The sequence below is a fragment of the Cebidichthys violaceus genome, unplaced genomic scaffold, assembly GCF_023349555.1.
Source record: "Cebidichthys violaceus isolate CVI_PGR_0920_01 unplaced genomic scaffold, fCebVio1.0.p SCAF_11, whole genome shotgun sequence".
Lineage (NCBI taxonomy): Eukaryota > Metazoa > Chordata > Actinopteri > Perciformes > Stichaeidae > Cebidichthys > Cebidichthys violaceus.
The window spans coordinates 12,541,172-12,564,263 of NW_027176274.1; the positions used below are offsets into that span (position 1 = coordinate 12,541,172).

Below are 23,092 nucleotides of genomic sequence, written 5' to 3' on the forward strand. Positions count from 1 at the left end.
GAATGGGACAGGAGTGGCTGAATGCCACAGCAGGTATGCCAGGTATTCTAGAACTAGAGTTAGGTAGATCTGGTACAATTTTTAGAAAGGCAGGTGTGGTGTCCAGAGGGAGATACGCGGAAATGTAAACACTTACTGCTAAACCATCCAGCTGACTTCCTCTCTTTTCTCTATTGTATAAGCTTGTCATGTGTTTCTCCATTGGCTTTGGTGCAGAATAGCCTACCAGGGCTGTGGTGATGGACTACAAATAAAAGATATTGTTTTGGTACATACATGTTGTCTATGGAGTGTGTATGTGTGTGTATGTGTCCACATGGCTCTTGACTAGTCACATCTTGTCAGTCATGTGGATCAGGTGGTGTCTTTCATTCTACACGTCAAACCAGCTTCACCAAAGTTTGAGCTAGAACAAAGAGAGCAAGTCATACAGAGAAGCAGCATTGCCAAGTTGACATTTTATCAGGTTTTTAGCAAGAGCTACTTTCGGAGGACACCACACTTGCAAAATAGGTGCAAGCATTTGAACTCTACTAAACTAGTTGTGCTTTAATAACTCATGTTTTACTTGGCTGGTAGGAATAGCACACGTGACGAGAGCCCAAAAAAAAAAGACTTAAAATATTGATTTGAAATCTTTATGAGTCACCAATTCAAACCTTTGTATTTTAAACAGTAGCTCACAGGACAATCCCGCTGATGAGGTACAATGCGTGTTATTGTAACACAGGTCTATATAATGGGCATGTATTCATGTATACATTATACTGTGGTCTGATGATACCAACAAATCCCCACAAGAAGGCAACCTAATGTTTCAATCTTAAAACATAACGTAGCAGAATTATTAAATTTCTGCAGGTTCTACATGGTCATGAAGACATTCATAATGTTAATACATAATGTTAAACCCTGAACATTAGATCCAGTGCATGGACTGATCAGCGTCTCTTGAGTGAAATGAGTGAATGTGAAAGATTTGATTGTGAACACAACCAAATTGGCAGAACAATTGCATCAGCATTCAGATTACAGCATTGGTGCCACATTATCCTAAAACAAGTGTGCCCTGTTTAAGTAACCCAAATGTAGTTTATTCCTCTGTGCCAAATACCGCAAATGAAAGTATGTATTTGTCATCTGCTTTTAAAGTTTTAAAACAGCCCAGACACTGTTGGTTTTGCTGTTTTGTTTGGTTTCGTTGACCATAAGAAAAACATGGAGCCTTCATCATCAAGCGAAACAGGTTAATTGCATACAAACCGACATGTGCTCTAAGCATCCGATATCACGTAAAACACTGTTTGGCAAAATGATTCTGCCCTTATACTTGTCAATATGCATAACCATTAAATTCATCTACCTAAATAGAACATTTCACTGCCTTGGTTACATGAAGATGAGGAACTATGAAATAAGAGTCTGATGTAAACTGATGCTGTAATCCAGGACTTGTTCACTCAAAGCTTTCCCTGGTGACAGTGGCTGGATGGCGTGAGAGAGGAGGATGTAGAAGAAACAGAAACATGACGTGTGGTTACTGTTGGGGTGTAATGTCATGGATAGCACTGTGGTGAGACATGAGTTAATGGTTCAGGGTTCGGTCAAGCCCTCTGTGCTGTTACAAAGTGAGTGGTAGGCTTCAGAGCTCAGGGAGTATGCTGAGAGGACCTTCTTGAACTCCTCCAGGGGGCAGTACACTCCACTACAACCCGGTATGAGTTGATCCTAGAAAGAGATAACCAACTTAAAGTAAAACACAACAGGGAAGAAAAATAATGCAAAAGCGTATCAAATAAACAAGACACATTGTCATCCCTTACCTGGCCTACGTAGGACACTTTAACAAAGGGCTTCTTGGTCTCCTGGTGTTGATGCAGCTCCATAGTGATATCGGCGGCAAATTGCGGCCATCTCATGTCGAAAATCCCCAGAGCCATCAAACAGGGAATCAAAGTGGTATCATGTGCTGAGTACAAAAATAGCTTCCTGATGGAGACAGAATATTAACAGTGGATAATTTAAAAGACCAGACACAATGAAGTTTGTGCAATAAAATAATGGGTGAGTCCATCCAGAGGGGTCCCACCTGTCTGGCTCTGATAAGGTGCCCTCAAGTTTCTTCTCAATGTTGGTTAGAAATGAGTGCAGCAGGGGTCCCACACACAGCTGAAAGTTCTCCATGCTAAAATCAGAGCAGAAGAATTAAACCCATAACAAAATGGTCCACATACAAATAAAAAGAGGCCCTCCTCTGCTGACTCTAACCTGCTGTTGTGTCCGTACACATGGCAGATCATGTCCACAGCTCTCTGTTCCACGGTGTTCCTCCAGGTGTCCAGCACTGATGGGCAGGGCAGGCCGTGCGCCTGTTAATGTGCAGACACTCGTCAGTATTACCGTTGCAGCTGAGCAACACAAACCTCAAAAGGAAAACCAACATGACTGAAGATTTGCTCACATTGTTTTTTCCAGGGGCCACCATCTTGGTCATGAGATATTTTTTTACAGGTTTGCCCTTCATCATAGTTATCAATGGTGTCTATTGTGGGCGACTTACAGTATAGAAGGTGTCAGTATTGAGCCGTGACAAAGTATTAGTAGCTTTATTTAGTTTAGATGTATTGACTAACAAATGTGTTGAATCAATTTGTTTGTTAGTTTGTAACTGATAACAGGTGGATTCAAACACAATCAGACAGAATGTTAGGGTAGGGCTGTAGTATTTGGCTTAAACAGTATTTGGGGGAAATGAAAGGCCAATAATGTCTCCCCCTCTGTCTTGTTTCAGATCTTGTAGTGGCCCCATTATGTACATTTACAGTAAAAGATGGTTATTTGAACATAAAATGCCCCTCTAAAGTCTGATAATGACAACAATATATATTTTCAGTCTCTCGTCCAGTAATGAATTACTTTCACTGACTGAATTAGAACTTATTTTAAGATATCGTCAATTACAAGTAAATTCCCTCAATGTTTAAATTCAAATCATGCTGCATCTGTTATTTTAGCTTGTTAAAATGTCTAGAAACTTGATGAACTCTGTTGTGGAGTTTTTATTTTGCACAACTAGCAGCTTGCCAGGTGTCCGCCTCCAGCCAGGTCCAAGTCCTCACAATAATCGTACGTGTTCTGATAGCTTGTGGTGAGACCTAATAAAAGTCACATGAATCACGATGCGGCGGTGTCACCTCTCTGGCAACCATGTCGTCCCTAATGAGGATGAAGTCGATGTGCTGGTGAGCGGCGATGCCCAGCGCGTTGTGGATGCTCTGCAGGTCCGCTGCAATGTCTGGCAGAGTGGACGACTCTGCCCAGCGGTGGCTGCACAGAACACACACAGCGTCAGCGTCGAAACACAGACGCACTGTGACAACCTGTCAGAGGCATCGCAACTCTGGATTCCAGTTTTTTTTGGGGGTAGCGAGTGCAAAGGATGCTGTGAGGCCTGCTATGAAAATGTACTTTACATACCTGGCAAGGACTTTGAGCAGCTTGCATCCATGGAAGTTAGGATACAGGGTTTCAGACGCTGCCTCCGTTGTTAATATAGGGACAATTTCTTTAAATAGAACAGAAGATTACAAAAAACTGATTAGATGAGATCCAGAAAGGAATGACAACATCGTGCACATGTGGCTTTCTAAACTACCAGTTTGTTTTTGCAGGAAGAGCCCGGCTACCAGGCACTTGGCAGATTCAATGGTCCTCAAAATGTTTGTGGAGCGCACACTAAAATGAAAAAAAAAAAAAAAAAAAAAACAGGTCATGGAAGGTAGCCAACTTCAAAAAAGTAAAGCATTTAGGCTGTTATCCTTTGTACTGCACTTATAAGCACAATGTATCAAAACTGTCGTGTGCAGAAACAGTGCAAGTGGCTCTTGCTAGCCAACACTTACTAGACCTCAGCTGGGCTAAAGGTGGAGCTGAGGAAATGGGTCTCCTCAACGTATCTCTTCCGTAGCTTCTTGCCCAGCTCATACAGCTGCTGCATGCCCAATGTGGTCAGCTGACCGGGGAACGTGCCACCCTGCCAATTGCGACAAACGGGATCAGATTATACTCACAGATGTGGCTTAACAAACACACACACACCTGCGATGTTCGTGCAGGAATCCAGAGTGAATGTGGTGCGAGGATGGCGGGAGTCCATATTGTGGGGATTTGGTTTTCTAAGCTAAATCCAGCGCAGTAAACCTCTTTAGCGAAGCAGCTAACTCAGCGCAGGAAACTATTATTTCTACGGACAGAGGCTGAATGAATGAAGCCGCTTTAACGGCATCTGTAAGGCTTTGTAATGAGTCCTAGAGGCCACTAGAGGGAGGAAGCTTTCTGAATCCACAAGGCGCTTTACATCTATGAAGCAAAAGAACATTGAAATATACAGAGACGATGCAAAGTATTTAATCCAAAAACACCTGTCAATTAAATTGCACACAGGTAAACAAATAACATTAAACAGGCCTTTACCACAGCATATATAAACTTGGCATAGCAGAAAAAGCCCAGTAAAGGTTCAACTATGCCAGATTGCTCAATGCCAGTGCCACTTTTCCAGTTCCTACATGTTTAAATTATCCTCACACAAAGCCTCTCACTGATAACCAACTGAACAAGTTGCTGCACCTGAATTTGTTCCTTCGGCTCTGTTCTTATCTGACCACTTTCGATCACCACAAAGCACACCTACGTTCAGGACGTTTTTCCGATAGTTGTCTTCTACAGGAGCCGGGGGTCTCGGGCCCCCGTGAAGATCTGTCACTTCATAGTTGATGTGGGTGTGCGCCGGAGGCTCCAAGAGTTTCGGCACCCACTGGACCTGAACCCAACAAAGAATTGTTATACAGAGATAATTTTTTTTATGTACACGGGCACATAACGAGTTGAGGAAACACAGAAAAAGAGTTCTACCTCCATAACGCCAGGTATTGACTTTAGCGGCGTTCGAGCACCATGTCGGAACAGCACTTGGACCAATTTGAGTTCGTAGGGAGAACTGGGATTTGTATCGGCGGAGGTGCGACTGGAAGCCACCTGGTCCGACTCAGCTTGCTTCTGTGACCACAGCATTGAACCGAAAGCCACCGACACGGAACCGAAAACACCTGCTTTGGTCCAAAGATTCCTCATGGCTGAGCTGTGAAACAAACAGACGTATTGTATTAGTGTCTGAATTAACGACACTCGCATCACGGTTAATATTGAGAGAAAGATTAAGAAGGACTTCTATAATGACAGTAACGAAAACAGACACAATCATATTCAGGAACAATACCCGTGCATTAACCCTGCACAACGATCATCCACCTTTAGGAACACTCCGTTACATTCCTTGCTGAGAAAACTCTGACCGTGTCCTCAGATTTGTAGAACTAGTTTCATTCCCTAAGCTCACCTTATCTGGGTGAACCAAAGCTGATTTGTCCTCCTTCCACAGTGTTGCTTTCTTACCTACAGTGCTTATGCCAAATACCCACTAGAGCTTCATGTAACCAGTTTATCATATACTCCTGTGTGTTTTATTAAACCTAAGGATACACCAATACCGATACAGGGCTGTTACTGACTCAAATAGGTGAATCAAGGTATCGGTGACAGTGAAGCTGATCTATTCAATTCCATTCTATGTTTATCTACTATATACGCTGCATTAAAAAAGGTTTACACTTGTTTTCCGCCATGTTTTAAGGAATAAAATGTTGTAAAAATCAAGCTATTAATGACATATGAACCCCTCTGGAAAAACCTTCAGAATATAGATAAGAATGAATACGCATAGTGTATGTCAGTGCTTCTGACGAGGAGATTTCTGGTTTAAAGCAGGAAAAAAAACTAATTTGAAGAAAACAGCGTTTAAAGATATGTATTGTACATTTTGCAAATACACTACAAGTGAATAGGGTAAATAATTAGCATCCCCATATTACCCCAGTTAATTACTTACACTTGACACTTACTTTTTACTTTTTTTAAAGTTTCCTCAAATTGTATGTTTAAATATGCAAATGCAATATGCATTTATTTCTAAATTAACACTTAAAGGCACTTAATAGTATATATAATAATAATAATAATAATAATAATAATAATAATAATAATAAAGGTAGTACTAACTTTGTTGTATACCAATACACACTGTTTAACATGTAAATATCATTAAATACAAATATATTCACACCGTACAGTCATATCCACATACCTCATGTATTTAGCAACCTGTTGCATTAACCATTCCGTATTTACAGTCCACACTATTGTCTTGCTGTCTATAAAAGTGATGTTATCGTGTGTGTGTGTGTGTGTGTGTGTGTGTGTGTGTGTGTGTGTGTGTATATATATATATATATATATATATATATATATAACAAAAACACACACATTCGGTACTTACAGCGGATGTTACGTAACTCCCTCACAAAAGGAGGAAGTTAAGTTGCATAGCGGCATTGTACAGCTACAAGCGGAACTAGAATAATTGCATAAAATAGCAGCATATATACTGTTTTTATGGAAATGCCCATCATCATTTCTCAAATTTGGTTTTATTATTTAAAAAAAGCGTTATGGAAGGAAGAACATGTAACATCCCCTCAAGTTCAACGACGCCGTGGATGAAACGAGCAGCTCTAACGCTTCTATTTATATTCACACGTTAACTAGATCATGACTATTCACACTGTCTCTTGCTGCCCATCAAACATTGCTTAACTCGTTTCAATACAAACCCCGTTACTGCTTAAAGCACGTGAAGAAAACACGTTTCCACGCACGGCTAGCTCGTTTCACCACAGCGTGACTACATGAGGTCTGACCTCTCAACAGTCACTCTAGCTAACTGCACCATGACAACGAAGCTCACTCTTGTGAGTTAGCCAACTAAGCTAACAGTTAGCTACTTACTTTATGAAACGAAGACCTTTTGCTCCTCTCGATAGTAAATAAAACTCAGCGCTCAGTAAATTACAGATTATCTTGGCATTAAGCAGCTCTTTCCACCGCTTCAGGTCAATGACATGTCGGGAACTGTAGGGTGGCAAATGCCGCTGCACGTTGAAAGTGAAGGTGATAGCTACGGGGACAGAACTACATTTCCCGGTACCCACGATGGGATCTTTCTTCTCCTTCTAAAAAGAAGATGGGAAAGCTGCATCCAAAGCGCGCCAGCGCCATCTACAGGTGTGTCTGCACGCCATTTGATTGCGGGTGAAAATGTCATTTTTTAATCACGAAGAAGAGATAAAACAACATCTAGGCCCCCTAAAAGACTATTCACATGTAACAGTTTCATACAGTTTATACAGTTTTTATGCAGTGGAAGCCAAGAATATTTTTATTATTAAGATAATAACCAGAAAATATAAAACTGTTCATTTACAATTTTATTTAAAAGACTTAATCATTCTAGGCTTTTAAATGATTTGTTATATATTTTGTTTGGTACAGTAATAATAACAAATGTGTACATCGAATGTGAAAGCTGCTTCGGGAGTAATGTCTTTTGAACTTTATAATTTTTCATTTTATCCTCCCTTATGTTTTTCTAGTTATACTTACTACACTACATTCAACAATTAAATGTTGTAGTTTTTATTCCACACCATGAATTACATAGTTACTAGTTATATTACAGATGGAAATCATATATGATACATGTTGTACCCACTATATAAAATAGTAAAAAATAGCTGCTACAGGTCAATGCATCATGAATGATAGTTCAACCATATCTGTAATAATATAAAACTCAGAGACAAGATTTCACAAGATTATACTCAAGTGAAATTTTTATTTACTTTTGATGAAGTAATGATCACTTTTTCCACTCCTGAATCTTCCATCTTAAATGCAGATTCTTCTAATTTGAAAGCCTTGTGGCAAGTATTTTCACCCAACATTTATCCCCAGAGAAGGAACATTGAAATTATTTATAGAAGTGACAACTTCAAGCACTGAATATTATTGTATTATTGGGTTTATTAATGTATTGTTAGTCTTTTGGAAAACCAAACCTATGGGGGTGGTAAATGGACTGCAAGGTGCATGTTTTTCCCTGTGTAATACATTCACATGCATACTCACAACAATTTGGGATATCCTGCCCAAATACACGTTGACATGTAGACCACAGGGGCCAGGGATTTAACCACCAACCTTCTGTTCAGTGGACGACCAGCCTTAGTCCTGAGATAATAGTTGAACTGAATATATTTGGCCCCAGCAAATACCTCTATCAGATCATTGAAAACATCGCCTCAGCTTTGCCCATGGGTGATTTACAGAGAGAAGATTTTATTGGTCAGCAGTGTGAAGTCATCACTCTGGCTGCTGCTCTAAAATATAAGCTGTGTATAGCATGATCTTATTCAATGGTAATAAGATCCGGGTAACTTTGCAGAGGTGAATCTGATCGGCAACAAACAAATAAAATGGCAGCATCTACTGTAGCTTTGCTTTCGACTCAGCTTGTGACAGACCAAGTTGGATATTAGGGCTCAGCTTCCTGGCAGTGATGGCGAGACAGTCTTTGTTTGTGTAAATACTACACATCCCCTGCAGTCTGTCCCCTACAGGTCCTTTCTGGTGAGAACAGACTGGAAAATGCAAGTGGTGATAGGATACTGATCTAAAAATGCAGGAAACCCTTCAACCTCATTTTGTTTATTTCACTTATCATTTAGTTCATAGCATTTCTATATTAATCACAAGATTTTCAGTATACGTTTAATATATCAGTAACACACATCCGATGTTTCATATATATCTAAGAAGTAGTTGCATTAAACACACACCTTGAGGACAACAGAGCAGAATGTACAGTTGATGATTCATTTATTTGTGATGAGTGAGTGATGACATTTATTGCAGAAAAGTCTGTGTGAAAGAACCAAAAAACAAACCAAAAAAAACAAACAAGATTTCTGTGTTTTTATGAGAATGTTTGCTGTGTAAGATAAACATAAACAACCTGTACAATGATTCTGCAAGACACCGGAAATGAAATAACATACATTCAAAGATATCAACTGAAACATACATTGCATAGGGACAAATTCACTATTTACAACAATGGCTCCAGGACAGAAACTGAAAAGCACAAGTGCAATGTTGCCACCCAGTGGCCGGATCTCCTCATAACAGCATCCAAGCAGGACCTCTTCTTTTTCTTTTCTCTTCAATCCCTCTTGATAAGGAACGTCCTAAAACGGGTTACATTCTGCACACAAGACTCCTGTCAAATACATAACTAATGAATACAGTTTTACTCACACCTCATTTTTAGATTGTACAGTGACTATTCTTGAGATACATTTGATGTGTGCTGACCTGTGTAGTGCAATCAGTTTAGGAAGTCAACACATGGCTTAATCTACATTTACAGTCTTTGCAATGGCTTTTTGAAAAAATCTGTATAAAAACATGTCATAGTAAAGAGATTTATTTTCACACTTGTTAAGGCACTTTACCTTGATTCACTGCATAAAAACTAATTCATATACCGGCAAGCTTCACAGTTTATTGCATATTAAGTCTCTGTTTCCTCTAAATCTCTCATCTCTCTTTTTTTTCAGTGGCAGAACAAAACTATTGTAATTCAGTTTGCTTTCTAATGAAATGGTTTCCCTAAGTCATCTCACACCAAGAACAGAGCATCACGTCACTTTCACTTAGTTGTCTTTTTTTTTTTTATCTCACTTAGTTTTTGGCTTTAACTGTTTTACTAAAACATAAATGTGCAATAGTCAGGTATCACACCTGTTATCCTGTTCTCATTTAGAAAACATTTTTCTTTTGCAGTTTGTTTTTTCAAGTTCTGGGACAGATTGGTTTACAAACACTATCTGCTGACAGAGCTCACACATGTCACTGTCCACTTACAGATCTCAGTGTCTCTTTCTAAAGGGAACATTTAGTCCATCCTCTAAGATCAAGTGTCTGGCTTCAATGCCAGAGTTTGCATAATTAATAGTCTCACGCTTCGACCCCTTCATTCAGTAATAACAGTAATCCTTCTAAACTCATCTTTCTGTCCCTTCTCTTTGGTTGTGAGTCTATACTGCCAGGTCATCCTGGCGAGCCCGGCTGCTGGTACCACTGGTCTTGCTCAAGCGGCGTTTGTCCTTACTGTAGCTGGAGCGCAGCAGCGGCGATGGGGAGCAGCTGTTGGGCAGCTCTGGGGGCACTTGGTCGTATCTCATCCTCGTGAAGTCTTCCTCATCCTCCAGGTTGTCACAGCTGTGACGGCGCTCTGTGGCCAAGTTGACTGAGTTCTGCTGCAGCGCCATCCTGTTGTTGAAGGGATGAGAGGCCATAGAGGCCATGGGGTTCATGGAGCTCGGAGCTGCCAGGCACTGGCTGAAGTCGGGAGGCGGGGTGCAGGAGACCGAGGGCCGAGGTGAGCTGTTGGGCTCCAAGGCCGCGGACACCGTCACAGCTCTGTGGTTGCTCTTCTGCATCCTCCTGTTGCGTAAACACCTCCTGGCGCTCTTCCAGATAAGGTGGTAGAGCTCCAGCACAGAGAGCAGCAGAGACACACTGGCCACCACCAGCATGAAGATGATGAAGACGTTCTTCTCTGTGGGCCGGGACATGTAGCAGTTGACGGGGTTGGGGCAGGGCCAAGCCTTGCACAGGTACATTGCCCTGAGGAACACCCCATAGATCATGTACTGCACCACGATAAATGTCACCTCCATCACTGTGCGGATCATGATGCTCAGGATGTAAGTCTGCAGCAGCGCTCCTCTCAGGCGAACACGGCCAGTCCCGTCAGATGCCATTATTCTTCCGCTCACCTTCTGCTGAAGGTATTCCTTCTCCCCCTCCAGGTCTCCTCCGCCCTCCCCTCTCTCCTCCCTCTGGTCCTGTTCCATCCTCCGCAGCTTCTCCTCCCTGCGCACAATGTGCATGGCATGGCCCATGTAGATGAGGGATGGTGTGGAGACAAAAACAATCTGCAACACCCAGTAGCGGATGTGGGCGATGGGGAAGGCGTTGTCATAGCACACGTTGGTGCAACCGGGCTGCTTAGTGTCGCACAGGAAATCGCTCTGCTCGTCACCCCAGGACGACTCGGCTGCTGTGCCCAGCACCAGGATGCGGAAGATGAAGAGGACGGTGAGCCAGACCTTCCCGACCGAGGTAGAGTGTTCCTGGACCTCCTCTAGGAAATTCCCCAGGAGACTCCAGTCCCCCATCACTGCTCACAGGCCGAACACGCACCTGAGACACAGAGACTGGAGCGGGAGGAGAGAAAGTGCGAGAAGAGGGTGCACTACAGGTGAAAAGGTGAAGTCACTGAGGGGGAGAGGTGGAGGATGAGCTGAGCAGAGAGGAGGGTAAAAAAGGAGAAATACAGACAATCAGTCATAGACAGATAGGTCCTCTATGTTGCTGCAGATGAAATGACTTTGAGTGTTTGTGGGGCATCATAAAAATAGCTTCTCTGCCTGTGAATTGCTTGAGTACTGGATACCATGGCATGAGAACAACCATTTTCCCATGAGCTAGAGAGAGAGGGGGGCAGCGGAAGTGCGGGAGTCATTTAAAAGTAAATAATGAGGTTGTTTTAAGAAAAATGATTCAATAAATATATTATGTGTGGGTTTACATTCCCCATGTCCATTTCCAAATTATGTATGACAGACAGACAGAGAGCGTAACAGGCCACCACGGGGCAAGTCAAAGCTAGGAGACTTTGTCCTTTCAAAGCTGTGACCCGGCCTGAACTGCACGGTCTCTCTCTTGCCTGTGGCCCATGACCAGCAGACTTCACTCACAACGACAGCAGCTTTAATTTCCACTGTCCTCTCTGCGATAATGAAAACCTCCTACGCGATGCTTTCTGGATCTATCTGAGAGCGTCGATCAGATCTCTCCATCTATCCAATGTGTGTGTGTGCGCTTTCACCTGCAGCATTAGTGGGAGTTTAGGTAAGACCCAAACATGGCAGTGACAGGCTGGCGAGTCTCAGCCAAGAATGACCCTATAAGGCAGTAGACCAGACAGCTTTATGAGTGCAATAACTGACCCCCATCATTGAGGGGTTAAGAAAACCCATCAAACTCCATTGAGGGATGACCTCTGACATCTAAATGCACTATGTGCCTTTGCTTGCTGTCAACTTTTACTTTAGCAATTAGAGATCAAAGCCAGATTAATTATAACATACTGTAAGGACGGCTGAAGGTAACAGTTTGACGGGTTTTTCCAACACGTCACACATCTGAAGTTACTGCCCTACTTGGCAAGGTTACAGAAAGCATAGTAAACATTCCTCAAAAGCTGTGTGTTAAGACACACTGTTATTTTAATGGTGTGCCATTTAGGATATACAGTATAATCACTACAATCACAGTGTGTGAAAAAAGCCAAACACAGAGTTAAATATTCTCTCTTACCACCTCTCAACTCCCTCCAAGTGTTATCCATAAGCAGTTGCTTCCATAAGCAGTTCCTCCCATTGTATAGTCCACTGTGCAGGGCTTTGACTTGCCTCACTGACACTGACAGTAGTTATGTGTGAGAGATAGATGGTCTAAATGACCCTCAGTCTGTCTCTCCCCCTCCCTCCGTGTCTCTATGAAGTATATATATGGCAATAAGATGGAAAATTAGAACGTTGTGCTCTTTATCTGTGAAGCATGGAGAGGCGGGAAACAAAACACCCCCATCAGAATGTGGGAGAGGAAATGTTCAATCTCTATCCATTCACAAGGCTGATAGGCCAATACATGGGAAAGTTTATCGTCTGACACTTGTTTTCCAGCATGCACCTAATTCCCGCTAAGGTCTGACTGGTCACAGTTGGAGAGCAGTGGGATTGTGAGTTAGTGAAGTGGGCCCTGTCCCACTCAGGGAACTGGCTTAAAGCCCTCTTCGGATGAAGCTGATGATCTTTGCTGGAAGTAAATCACAAACAGGCAGAGAGCTGGAGGAGGAAGGGAGTGAGAGTACTGCCAGCACAATAGCAGGAGGTGCAGCCATGTTCTTATCAGCTAACACTGACAACAGGCTTTCCTCACCCGTGCAGACCCTGTTAACAACAATACATCTCCCCCTGGACTAATTTAAAGTTAACCTTTGTGATACTATCACATGGTTTTGAATCTGTATCATGATGACTATTCATTTAGCATCACGTACAGCAGTCTGTAATGAAAATCCAAGTGATCTAGGTGGGAGACAACAAACCTACACAATGTGTTTATTTTCCATCTATTCCTTGAGTGGTAAAATGTGAAAACTTGAATAGAGGTGAGGGTTTACTAATCTGTCACTGGTGTGCTACGATGATTTTCAGTTCCTTTAGCAGTTATATCACTCCGTAAAAATATTTTTACATATTACAAGTCCTTTGCTCAAAATATACTCAAGTACAAGTAGTATAAGTATCAACAGTAAATCTACTACTTTTGGTACAATGGTCCCTTTAAAGTGTCTTGTTGTTAAATTATTGGATTACCGTCACTGATGATTTAACATGTATGTTTTAATGTGGTAACTGGTCAACTTCATGTAGAGTTATATAAGAAGTGATATGTGGACTCGATTTGAACTCTTTAGTGCTGCATTTTGGCCGTCACCATCTGGGTTTTTTTGGCCCGCGCCATCTTGTTTTTTTACAACCAGATGTGACATGAAAGGGTGGCGATAAACAACGTTGAAATATCAAGGTTGACTAGCTTTGCAAAGCAATTATCATGGTAATGAACTAAGCCCAGCCTCCAACACTGTATCCAGTTCTCTTTGTACAGCCATGTTCAAAACCGGAGGTGTCTGCCTGTTTGGTTATCTTAATCTCAAATCAAGACGAAGGGTTCAGCCATGCTAGTGAACGATGTAGGCTACTTGAGCATTTTTAGCTCAAAGCGGTGCTGTACCTAATCCAACATGCTAACGTGCTCACATTGACAATGCTAACATGCTAATGTTTAACAGGTAGCTATAATGTTTAGGCTATGATGTTGATCACCTTAGTTTGAAAACACACATTTTGCATGGATGAAAAATCAATGGCTTACTGAAGTTATACAATTCACCCTAAGTTGAACATAAATGTCTGTACCAATTGACATGGCCCATTCATCCAAGAGTCAAACATTTCTATTAAAACCATACCAACCTTATGGTGAAGCTGAATGAACATTAAGGGGAACACTAAAGTCAGCAGGATTCATCCTCTGGGCACCATGAATGTCTACACAAAATTCCATTGCAATTCATTCAACAGTAGTTAAGATATTGTAGCCTGGACCAAAGTTGTGGACTGAGCCATGCTGAAAACAATTATCATATTTTAGAAGCTGATGCTTTGCATGTAAAATGTCTACAACCAAATAACTGAGAGGAAGTAAACCATTTCTCTCTCAAATGTAGAGAAGTGATATAAAGTGAAAATAAGGAACCAGGACCTGAACACTGTATTTAAATAGTTACTCTCTACCATTTGTAGCACTGTGGTTTGTTATCTGGAAACATACATAAAATAATACATACAGTATACACAATAATATCATAATACTACATAGGATATATGATAATATATTAGACAAAGTGGTGCTTAGGTCAACTGGGGAAAGGCTACATTCTTAAAGTCGCTGTCTCCTTCCCTTGACTGCTTCTTCCTGTCCTCAGAGGAAGCAATCTCAAACATTATGATTTCCGAAGGACAAAAGGAACAAGGTATTAAAAGGAGTGGGAGGCAGAGAGGTTACAGCCGAGACGTTCCAGTCAATTGCTCTTCTTTAAAGAGCACCTTTTGCTGTTGGTTGTCTGTCATACCTGTGGTCCTGTTGGTCCTCTGGCAATAACCATGGATTTACTGGAATACATTGTGCCCTTTGCTGAGTGGTCTGGTTTGCCTGTAGACCATCATGGCTGTCATATTTGTTGATAATCGCTGTGGCAGAGTAATGGAAATTCTGGTTATAAGGTATTCAAAACGGTGAACTGCGCAAATGGGGTATGATGCACCTGTGAGTTATTTTCTGTCTGACATTATATCTGAGTCTCCTTGTGCCTTTGTGTGTCCTGCAGAGCGGAAGAATGCTGTTGGGTTAAAAGATTTCCATGGAAACAAAGTGTTCGAGAGATATTATGACAAACTGAGCATGAAAGTCGACTCTGTATGTAGTCAAGAACTACAGTCATTTCACCACTTCAGTGTCAACTCAAACTTAAACTGGACTAACTAAATGTGTATTTAAATTTCAAGTCAGATGTGCATGCTGTTATTGAGCTAGTCTGGATAGCAGCCAGGCAGCTCAGAGAAGAGAGAAATAGCAGCTATTAAACTGCATCACTGCGAAATGACGGCTGCTGCTGTGACTCGCTGCGGAGCAACAGGAATAAATGATGTGTGTTTCTCCCCCTGCAACACAACAATAAATCCTCTGGTGTGTTGGAGCAGCCTCAGTGTTGCCTTAGAGGGCAGTGACTGTGCTTCAAGAATCAGTCGGGACTGGCATCGACTCAAGCTGGAGAAACCCCCTGGACAGAATGGAGGTTTTATAGGATCATTAAGCCATGTTTTTATTGCTGTACGGTGGCACATGGAGCAATGATTTCAGATTTATGTCTCTCACAGAATCATTGAGTGTTTTTTTTTTTTTAATTCAGTCATAACATAAGAGTGCAGAGATAGACACTATTTATCTGTTCTAGGTTGTCGTTTTTGACGCTCAGGATGGAAAAACTTATTTTCAGACCGAATAAAAAACTGCTGATGATTAAATTTCTCTTTTCGAATTGAGTTGATGAGTTTAAAAACTGAACTCTGCCAACAGTAGCTGGTCCCCCTCTGCCTGCAGTGTATCCACAGGCCAGAAACAACAGGGGGCTAGGATTGATTCAAACAGTCCATCAGTGACCTTTCAGCACTAAGCCGTGTTTGACAGACTCTGCATCCTAATAGAGGACCAGGATACACTGCCTCCTCTGCACTGTCCTCATAAACACACGGACAATTAGATGGCGGGGCATACATTTTCTTGGCCAGCTTCTCTTTAATGGGGGGTGTTTAGAATGACATCAGTGCAGGAAAGTATTTACACGGCGTTGTGCATTAGGTACAGTAGTGTTATTATGAGTGTCCGAGAGGATTTGCTGGAGATGAAGTAAATGTTTTCAGCAATCTCCCAAACGATCTCAAAACGCCGGCTTTAAAAACCCATTCCCTGACAAGCTCATTAAATTGTTTTCATTAGAAAGTAAAACACAGTAAGAAAGCTCATTTATTTCCGAGAAAAATGTCTACATTATTTGACATATTCTAGAGGGACAAATTTGGCCACACAGGCTCACACTGGAGGGGCCTAAAGTTAGATACTAAAAAAAACGCATAGAGCCAAATTTGGTCGGCTGTCCTCGGGAGATTCTGGTGTAGGAAAGCTTTATAACTACACTAAACCTATTGTTTGTTACAGATAAGAAAAAAATTGTATATGTGGACTTCATGGCTGTATTATTGCTGCTGTGAGTGGATTACAATAACAACAAATGAATAGTCTTGAGAAATGTATTACCTGAGACATTCGTGTTGAGGTGTGTTTTTGTTAAACATCGCTAATGCCGCGTCATGCCAAGAGTTTGATCACTGTTAATGCCCTGGGAGGGTTTTTTTTGTTTCAGTTTTTCAAAATAAAAACGCCCATTAATTATGATTTTACTGCATCTCTGCAGAGATGATTTTACTGCATCTCTGCTGACAAATAAACACCTCAGTGTTTATTTGACTGCACTAAAAAGACTAAAGAAGTCGTATAATTTGCAAACTCAGTAGTAATGGCTGAGAAAAATTACACTTTACTGGTACAGTATATGATATTTAATGCTCCCATTGCTATTTATCAAATACTCTCTACTGTTAAAGCTTTCAAACTACCTTATTTCTCTTGTCTCATTGAAATTTGGTTCAGATCTGGAAACTACTTAACCTTAGATATTCCATATGTACGCATAAACCTTCTATAGTTTCAGGTATTATGGACCTTTCAAATGGAATGAAATGTCAACTTCCCTCAAGCGACATTTGTCAATTTCCCTTGGTGAGATGTTAAAAATGTATAATCTGAATCAAGTTGTCTCTCTTGTATGCAGGTTGTGTGGTTGTCTGGCTATATATACATGTTTTTTTGTTCCAAATTCTCTCATGAAAAAGATACTCCCTATTAGAATAACGTTACTGACGTAGATAAACTCTACATTTCAGCTCATATTAAATGACCCCAAACAAAAAGCCCCTGCCAGGAGCTCTGTAACCAAAATATCTTTGCCGGTCACTTTGCAGTGTTGTGACAGCTCAGCAACGTTTCAGTGGAACAGCGACAGCAGAGTAAGAGAAAAAACATCAGACCTACCATACAACTGCTCTGGGCTAACACATTTATTCAGAGGTTGCATCAGTCTCAGCTGACATCAACAAACCCGACATACAGGATGCCAAACATACCCAGGATTCAGTTATTGTTATTTTTACTCTCTGGTTGATTGAAGCAGCTTCATGAGGTTATCTAGGATATAGTGGACTGATTGATGGAAAAATATATTTTTTTAATTAGACAAAGTTCAAGCTTAAACGTGACACAGCTTTTAAACTTGACCATAGAAATGTGTGTAGGGTGAATCACATGTATGTATTGCAGCAGCTGTTTAGCTTCAGGACTTCAGGGGTGGTGTGCGTATCTCTCCCATGTGTGCTGGGATTACCATCAAAGATGAGCATGTTTAAGTTTAGCGTGGCATGTTTTAGTATTGGTCGTGGTGGAGGGGTGAGTTTGGGATAGTGGATCCGATGCGGGATGAGGGGGAGAATACTTCCCATTCATGTGAGTCACCTGTTGCCACCGCTTTCAGGCCGGCATGGATCCAGGCTGCCATATATCAGTCTCACCAGCAGAAGCCGGCGGGCTGATGTGCTGCCTGCTACCATACATGGCTGTCTGGCTCTTCATCTGCCCACTACTGTACACAGACCCACAGCCCTGTTATGATCTATTGTTTAGCTGCATATGGCATTACACTGGAGCCCACAGGCCAGACAGCTGCAAGGTGTTTCATGGAGGAAAATTCTGACTAACACTCTCCCGACTGAAACTCCTGGAGAGCTGCTATTTCTGGGGGTGACAGATTAAGTGCCTGACTTGTTGTGTTTTTTTTAAATTGAGCTTTCTTTTATTTAGATCTTTATTATAGGTGATGTAAAATAATTATTAGCAATGGACACAATATAATTTGATAAGTGAGCCTGTAATATTTTATCTTTTGTTGTACCTGTTGTTTTGTTATTTTTGATTCCTCTGAAATATAAAGTCTTTTTTATGACTGTGCGGCAAGGTGGGATTCGCCCTGATGACACAGAGCTGGTTCATTTTCAGTGATGATGTGTCTGTAGTTTGAAACAAAAAAAACATAACACAGACAGACTGAATTTATTTGTCTTTGATTTGTTATGGAAACTCATTTGAGTTGCGGCACTTTATTTACTTTTTGTAATCTTGTCTAGAATAATTTGTCGAGTTCGATATATCCGATTTCTGAAGGCTAGAAGTGGAAAGTAATTAAATTTATTTACTCAACCACTGTACAGTTCTGAGGTACTTCCACTTTATTTGAATATTTTGAGTTTTTGCTACTTTTTACTTGTACTCCACAGCATATCAGTAGGAAATATTGTGCTTTTAACCATACTATATTTATTTAATAGCTATAGTCACTTGTTACCTTTTAGGTTAAGATATTAATTAATAATAATCCAGTGATATAATATATAAACACTATAACACTGACTGAGGCCATCTTACCTGCATACTTTTACTTTTGTACTAGAAGTACTTATTGCTGATAATATTCTTCCACTATTTCAACATTTTCTTTGTAAGACTTTGACTCTGTGATATTGATATTGCTTTAGTAAAGATTGTAAATACTTCTTCCATCATTGGTTTATAAAATTTTAAATAAACTTGTCAGTGTGTGGCTTTCACACCCTACGTGTTTATTTTTCTTTAGTTCTCTCTATCCATTTTGCAGCATTTATTTACATTTTGGCCGACTGGTTAAAACATTTTTGCTCACAAATTTTGTAATGAACAACTTCCGCTCTTGAGACAACACAACGAACAACTCTTCAAAGTGTTCCAAAAGTCAGCACACATTGCCCGTGGCCCTATGTTTTAAAGTCTCCAGTGCTGCACTTTGAATATATTTGTCTCTTCTGAGAGTCATGAGCAGAGAGGATGGAGAGAGAGAGAGAGAGAGACAGACAGACAGAGCGAGATGAGAAAGGCGACAGCTGTACCTGCCGTAGAGGTCAGGGACTCTAACAAACACCAGGCTTCCCATTCCATCTCTTCCTCACAGATTTCCTCGGTAAGAGACCACTTCTGTAGTTTTGTAGTAGGATGCTCACAGTGTTTATCTAAATGTCTGCATCTCCTTCTAGTCTTTCACCTGAGTAAGAGTTGTAGCTTTGTGATAACCTGATGGCTTACCTGCTCTTCTGCTGTTTTTCTGATCAAGTAGCGGCTCCCTATCCGTCCTCTGATGAGACAAGTCTTCCTTGAACTCAGTGGACAAATGGCAGGTGACGATGCAAAGATGAGCAGACGACCAAAGACCAAAGGCGATGTTGGGACAGCCTTCTTCTTGTGAATATCAACAGGATCTGGCTCTCGTTGACGGCGTCTGAGCAGAGTGTCGACCCAACACCAAACTGTTAGTCCACTCAAGGGGCAAGAGAAGAAAAGCAGGGGCATCACAAGAGTGTTTCCCCCAACGGCCCTCCCTTCTGTCTCTCCTCCTCCATCTCCTCCTCTCCCCCCCTCACCCCCACCTTTTATTCTTACATCCCTGGTGCTCTATTTTTTGCTGGGAAGCATTCTTCGGCAACGAGGAAGGGAAGTGGAATTGTTTTCTGGGATCAATAGCAATTCCGCTCAGAGTAAACTTCCAGAGTGCTCTTATTTACTGCGTGGTCCTTCAGGTTTACAGCTCTGTTGTCTGTGCTGTGTTCAGTGCCAGGCACTGCAAAATTCCTATAATGCAAGATTTTAGTACAAATACAAAAAAAATTATATTTCTAAAATGTCAAATTGATGCAAAGACAAACTGATAAAGAACGGAATAAATCTCGTAAAAATGTGTTTTTAGCTTTATTTTGGAGACCCAAAAATCCCTCCAATCTGGATTTCCACAGCCTAAAAATAAAGAAACAGAAGAAACAGTCATGAAGTCAGGTGTTTGAGCCACGAGATCTGAAACCATCTGCTGAAATTTGGGATGCAAACAAAGAGTCACAGACAAAACTCAAAGAGCTCATCCTCCTCCTCGTTCCGTTCTTCCTCCTCGTTTTCTTGTGTGCCGTATGGGGTGTGAGTTTTAACTCGGGACAATCGCTCAGCAACGCAGCCTGCGTGCAAATACGTGCTGCATTATATAAAAGGGATCTTTTAGGTTAGATTTATCCTTGCTGAAGGGCCAACGTGCAGTCATATGGCTTTAATTATGTTGCGAGGGCACAGGATGGGCACTCACACATGGACGAACAATTCCAATGTACATTCACAAATTATGTAACTTTAATGCCACATTGCATCGTTCTTTGATTTGACCATTGTTACATCTGTCTTCTGCTTATGGTGAGTCATTCACTCTCTGGACTTCCCTCCTATTCCTATATTAAAGTTTTGTCTTTAAAGGAATAGTCTTGCTAAGGGAGGAATGTTACCACTCGCATGCTTGTCTGGTGAATTTTGAAGAAGCTGGTTAGCTTAGCATAGCTAATATGTTTGGAAACTAATCCAAACCACAATTTTTACCTAATTTTAACCAAGTTGTTTTTGTGTATAAACCTAACCAAACCTTCACTGTAGTTTCATTTTTGGAGGGCATGGATGAATGACGGATCTCACTGTTCAAGTTGAAGTCTCATTGGGTTTTTGAGAGGGAGTCAGGTGAGCTGTTTCCAGTCTTTGTGCTAAGCTAAGCTAATCGACTTCTGGAGGTAAATTGTATGTAATGAACATACATAAGAGTGGTGTCGTTTTTCGCATGTAATTATCAGCAAGAAAGTGAATAAGTGCATTACTCAAAATGAATCCCAAACTATTCCTTTAATGATGATGTTATTTCAGTGAAGTAAATTGTTGATTAAGTGCAGTCAATGATACCCCAGTCTTCCTCCTGCTGATGTAATGGCTCGCTCAGTGATCTGAATGGCTAAATTCTCCTCTCTAACAACTGGGCCTTTGACCACGGGACAGAGAAAATGTGTTAGCAAGTATAAATAGCAGGATGAACCAAACCAACCAGGATCTCATGACCAGCACTGCCAGATCTCTGGCCAGGAACTAGATCCCTGCTACATCTGTATCCCTCCTTTCTTGCTCTTGAAAGACAAAATGAAGTCTCTTTATGAAGACTGTGTCAGAGTGCTCCTTCTGAACTAACGCTCAAACACCCTTTTCCGTCTTGAAAAGGTTGCCAGGCGTCGGTAAGAATTGCCAGTGATTTCCGAGTTTCCTTAAACACAAGCCCGTGGCATGGAGCACCTAACATCCTCTCAGTCAGCGGCACCGTTTAATGGAGTGTTTGAAGAGATGGAAAAGCTGTTGCTAATTCCTAATTACTTAGCCTTCCTCAGTTTAAAGTCCGCGCTGACGTTTTCATTGTGCTGCTCATCAAACTGGATTTAGAAGTGGAACACCATTCACACAGAGGAACAGCATGAAGTGATTTGTAACAAAGAAGTGATGTTCCATGACTTCACTTAATCTCATCACTTACAGCTGCTCGGCGATGCCAGAATGAGGTCTGATTAATGTGTGTGTGTGTGTGTGTGTGTGTGTGTGTGTGTGTGTGTGTGTTATGGAGAAATCAAAAAAAAGGGACAACTGCACGTGTTTGTGTGTGCTCCTGTGTGATGTGTACTTGATGGAAAAGCCCACACTGCCAGGATGCATTAGTGTAACCCACCCCACCCGCCCACCAGCCTGACCCCTGCCTGCTATTCTGCTCCTGATACAAACTCATTTCAGTCCTGCCTCATCCACATCTGAGGAAATCCAGGCTTGATGGACATGTGCTCCTGAACGGCCATCCCAACCTCATGTAAACCCTCCAACGCATCTCTGTAATCCACCGGTGGCTGCTTATATGACAGTAGAATGAAACTCCAGAGTGGGAAAGGTTGAGGAGAGAAACACACATTTTTTTTTTAGCTGAGGTGAACACATACTCGCTGGTGGATTATCAGCACAAACTAAGTCACTGACAGGCCTGACGCAGAGCACTGGCATGTTGTCGTAGCAGACTTCCTATCAATCCGACACATTTACTGTACTTTGCGTTGACTGTTGACATGTGGTCATTAGTCAAAAACATTCTGTTTCTGTCTGTCTTCCCTCATACGTTCTTTTGAGTTTTATTAATATATACATATCTTTTTTTCCGTCCTTTTTTCTTTTATTCTTTTGCACAATTGTCTTCTTGTTAACATTTTCCATATTAATATTTCATCTGTTGCATAAATTAAATGCTGATGCTAGCTTGTGTCTGGGGAAAAAAGAAAAACCCTACATCAGAATACATTACTTTTTTGCAGACACTTTCAATTCTGGTTTTCTTTTCGTTTTTAAACTTTACTTTCATTAAAATTAATTTAAGTACTAATGCTCAAGCACTGAGGTTATCACTTTCTTATCAGGCATACTTCATAAATCGAACGCCTCTATGCATTAATGATGCTTTGTAACTCAGTAATAAGTCATCTAAAAGTTAATTTTGTTGGTGGATATCTTCCTTCAGCACAGTTTGATTGTCTCAGCCCTCTGAATCAACTACTCCAGAGGACAGGTGGACCACATGTTAACTACAGGGCATCAATAATATTTTTTTTGAACATTTTAAACTGTTGACTAATAGATTTTTGGAAAGTGAGCAAAGTGTCCATTAGAGGTGTCTTCCTAAAACATTAGGAGGGCGTTCTATATTTCTCCATACTTTTCAACTTCCCTATCATGTCTGTGAACTTGGCCCTGAATGAAATAGGTTCAGGGCCAAGGGAATTATTTTCAGCTCTGCGTGTAGTCA

The 23,092-nt window shown here is 41.2% G+C and overlaps 2 protein-coding genes across 4 annotated transcripts; both read right to left on the bottom strand.

Annotated features, from left to right (window-relative positions):
• Window positions 1-624: 624 nt before the first annotated feature.
• On the bottom strand, window positions 625-7,064 carry acp6 (acid phosphatase 6, lysophosphatidic). The gene is made up of 11 exons (XM_068704879.1): window positions 6,904-7,064; window positions 4,915-5,140; window positions 4,694-4,822; window positions 3,903-4,033; window positions 3,656-3,735; window positions 3,478-3,565; window positions 3,195-3,327; window positions 2,269-2,369; window positions 2,090-2,185; window positions 1,824-1,989; window positions 625-1,728 (listed from the first exon to the last, which is right to left on the bottom strand). Exons 2-11 carry the CDS (start codon window positions 5,131-5,133, stop codon window positions 1,594-1,596), a joined length of 1,278 nt encoding a protein of 425 aa, XP_068560980.1. The 5' UTR covers window positions 5,134-5,140; window positions 6,904-7,064; the 3' UTR covers window positions 625-1,593.
• A 1,581-nt stretch (window positions 7,065-8,645) lies between these two features.
• gja5a (gap junction protein, alpha 5a) lies at window positions 8,646-19,670 on the bottom strand. Of its 3 annotated transcripts, none has more exons than XM_068704881.1 (2): window positions 19,495-19,670; window positions 8,646-11,323 (listed from the first exon to the last, which is right to left on the bottom strand). In XM_068704881.1, exon 2 carries the CDS (start codon window positions 11,196-11,198, stop codon window positions 10,053-10,055), a length of 1,146 nt encoding a protein of 381 aa, XP_068560982.1. In that variant the 5' UTR covers window positions 11,199-11,323; window positions 19,495-19,670; the 3' UTR covers window positions 8,646-10,052. The 3 variants fall into 3 exon arrangements, with proteins under 3 accessions (XP_068560982.1, XP_068560983.1, XP_068560981.1); XM_068704882.1 differs by lacking the exon at window positions 19,495-19,670 and adding an exon at window positions 12,406-12,522; XM_068704880.1 differs by lacking the exon at window positions 19,495-19,670 and adding an exon at window positions 12,403-12,522.
• Window positions 19,671-23,092: the final 3,422 nt, after the last annotated feature.

Coding starts and splice junctions, on each gene's coding strand:
- acp6 (XM_068704879.1), bottom strand. CDS start 5,133: ATGAGGAATCTTTGGACCAAAGCAGGTGTTTTCGGTTCCGTGTCGGTG. Junction 3,736..3,902: donor TTTAGCCCAGCTGAGGTCTA/GTAAGTGTTGGC, acceptor TTTTCATTTTAG/TGTGCGCTCCACAAACATTT. Junction 1,729..1,823: donor AAGTGTCCTACGTAGGCCAG/GTAAGGGATGAC, acceptor ATCTCTTTCTAG/GATCAACTCATACCGGGTTG.
- gja5a (XM_068704881.1), bottom strand. CDS start 11,198: ATGGGGGACTGGAGTCTCCTGGGGAATTTCCTAGAGGAGGTCCAGGAA.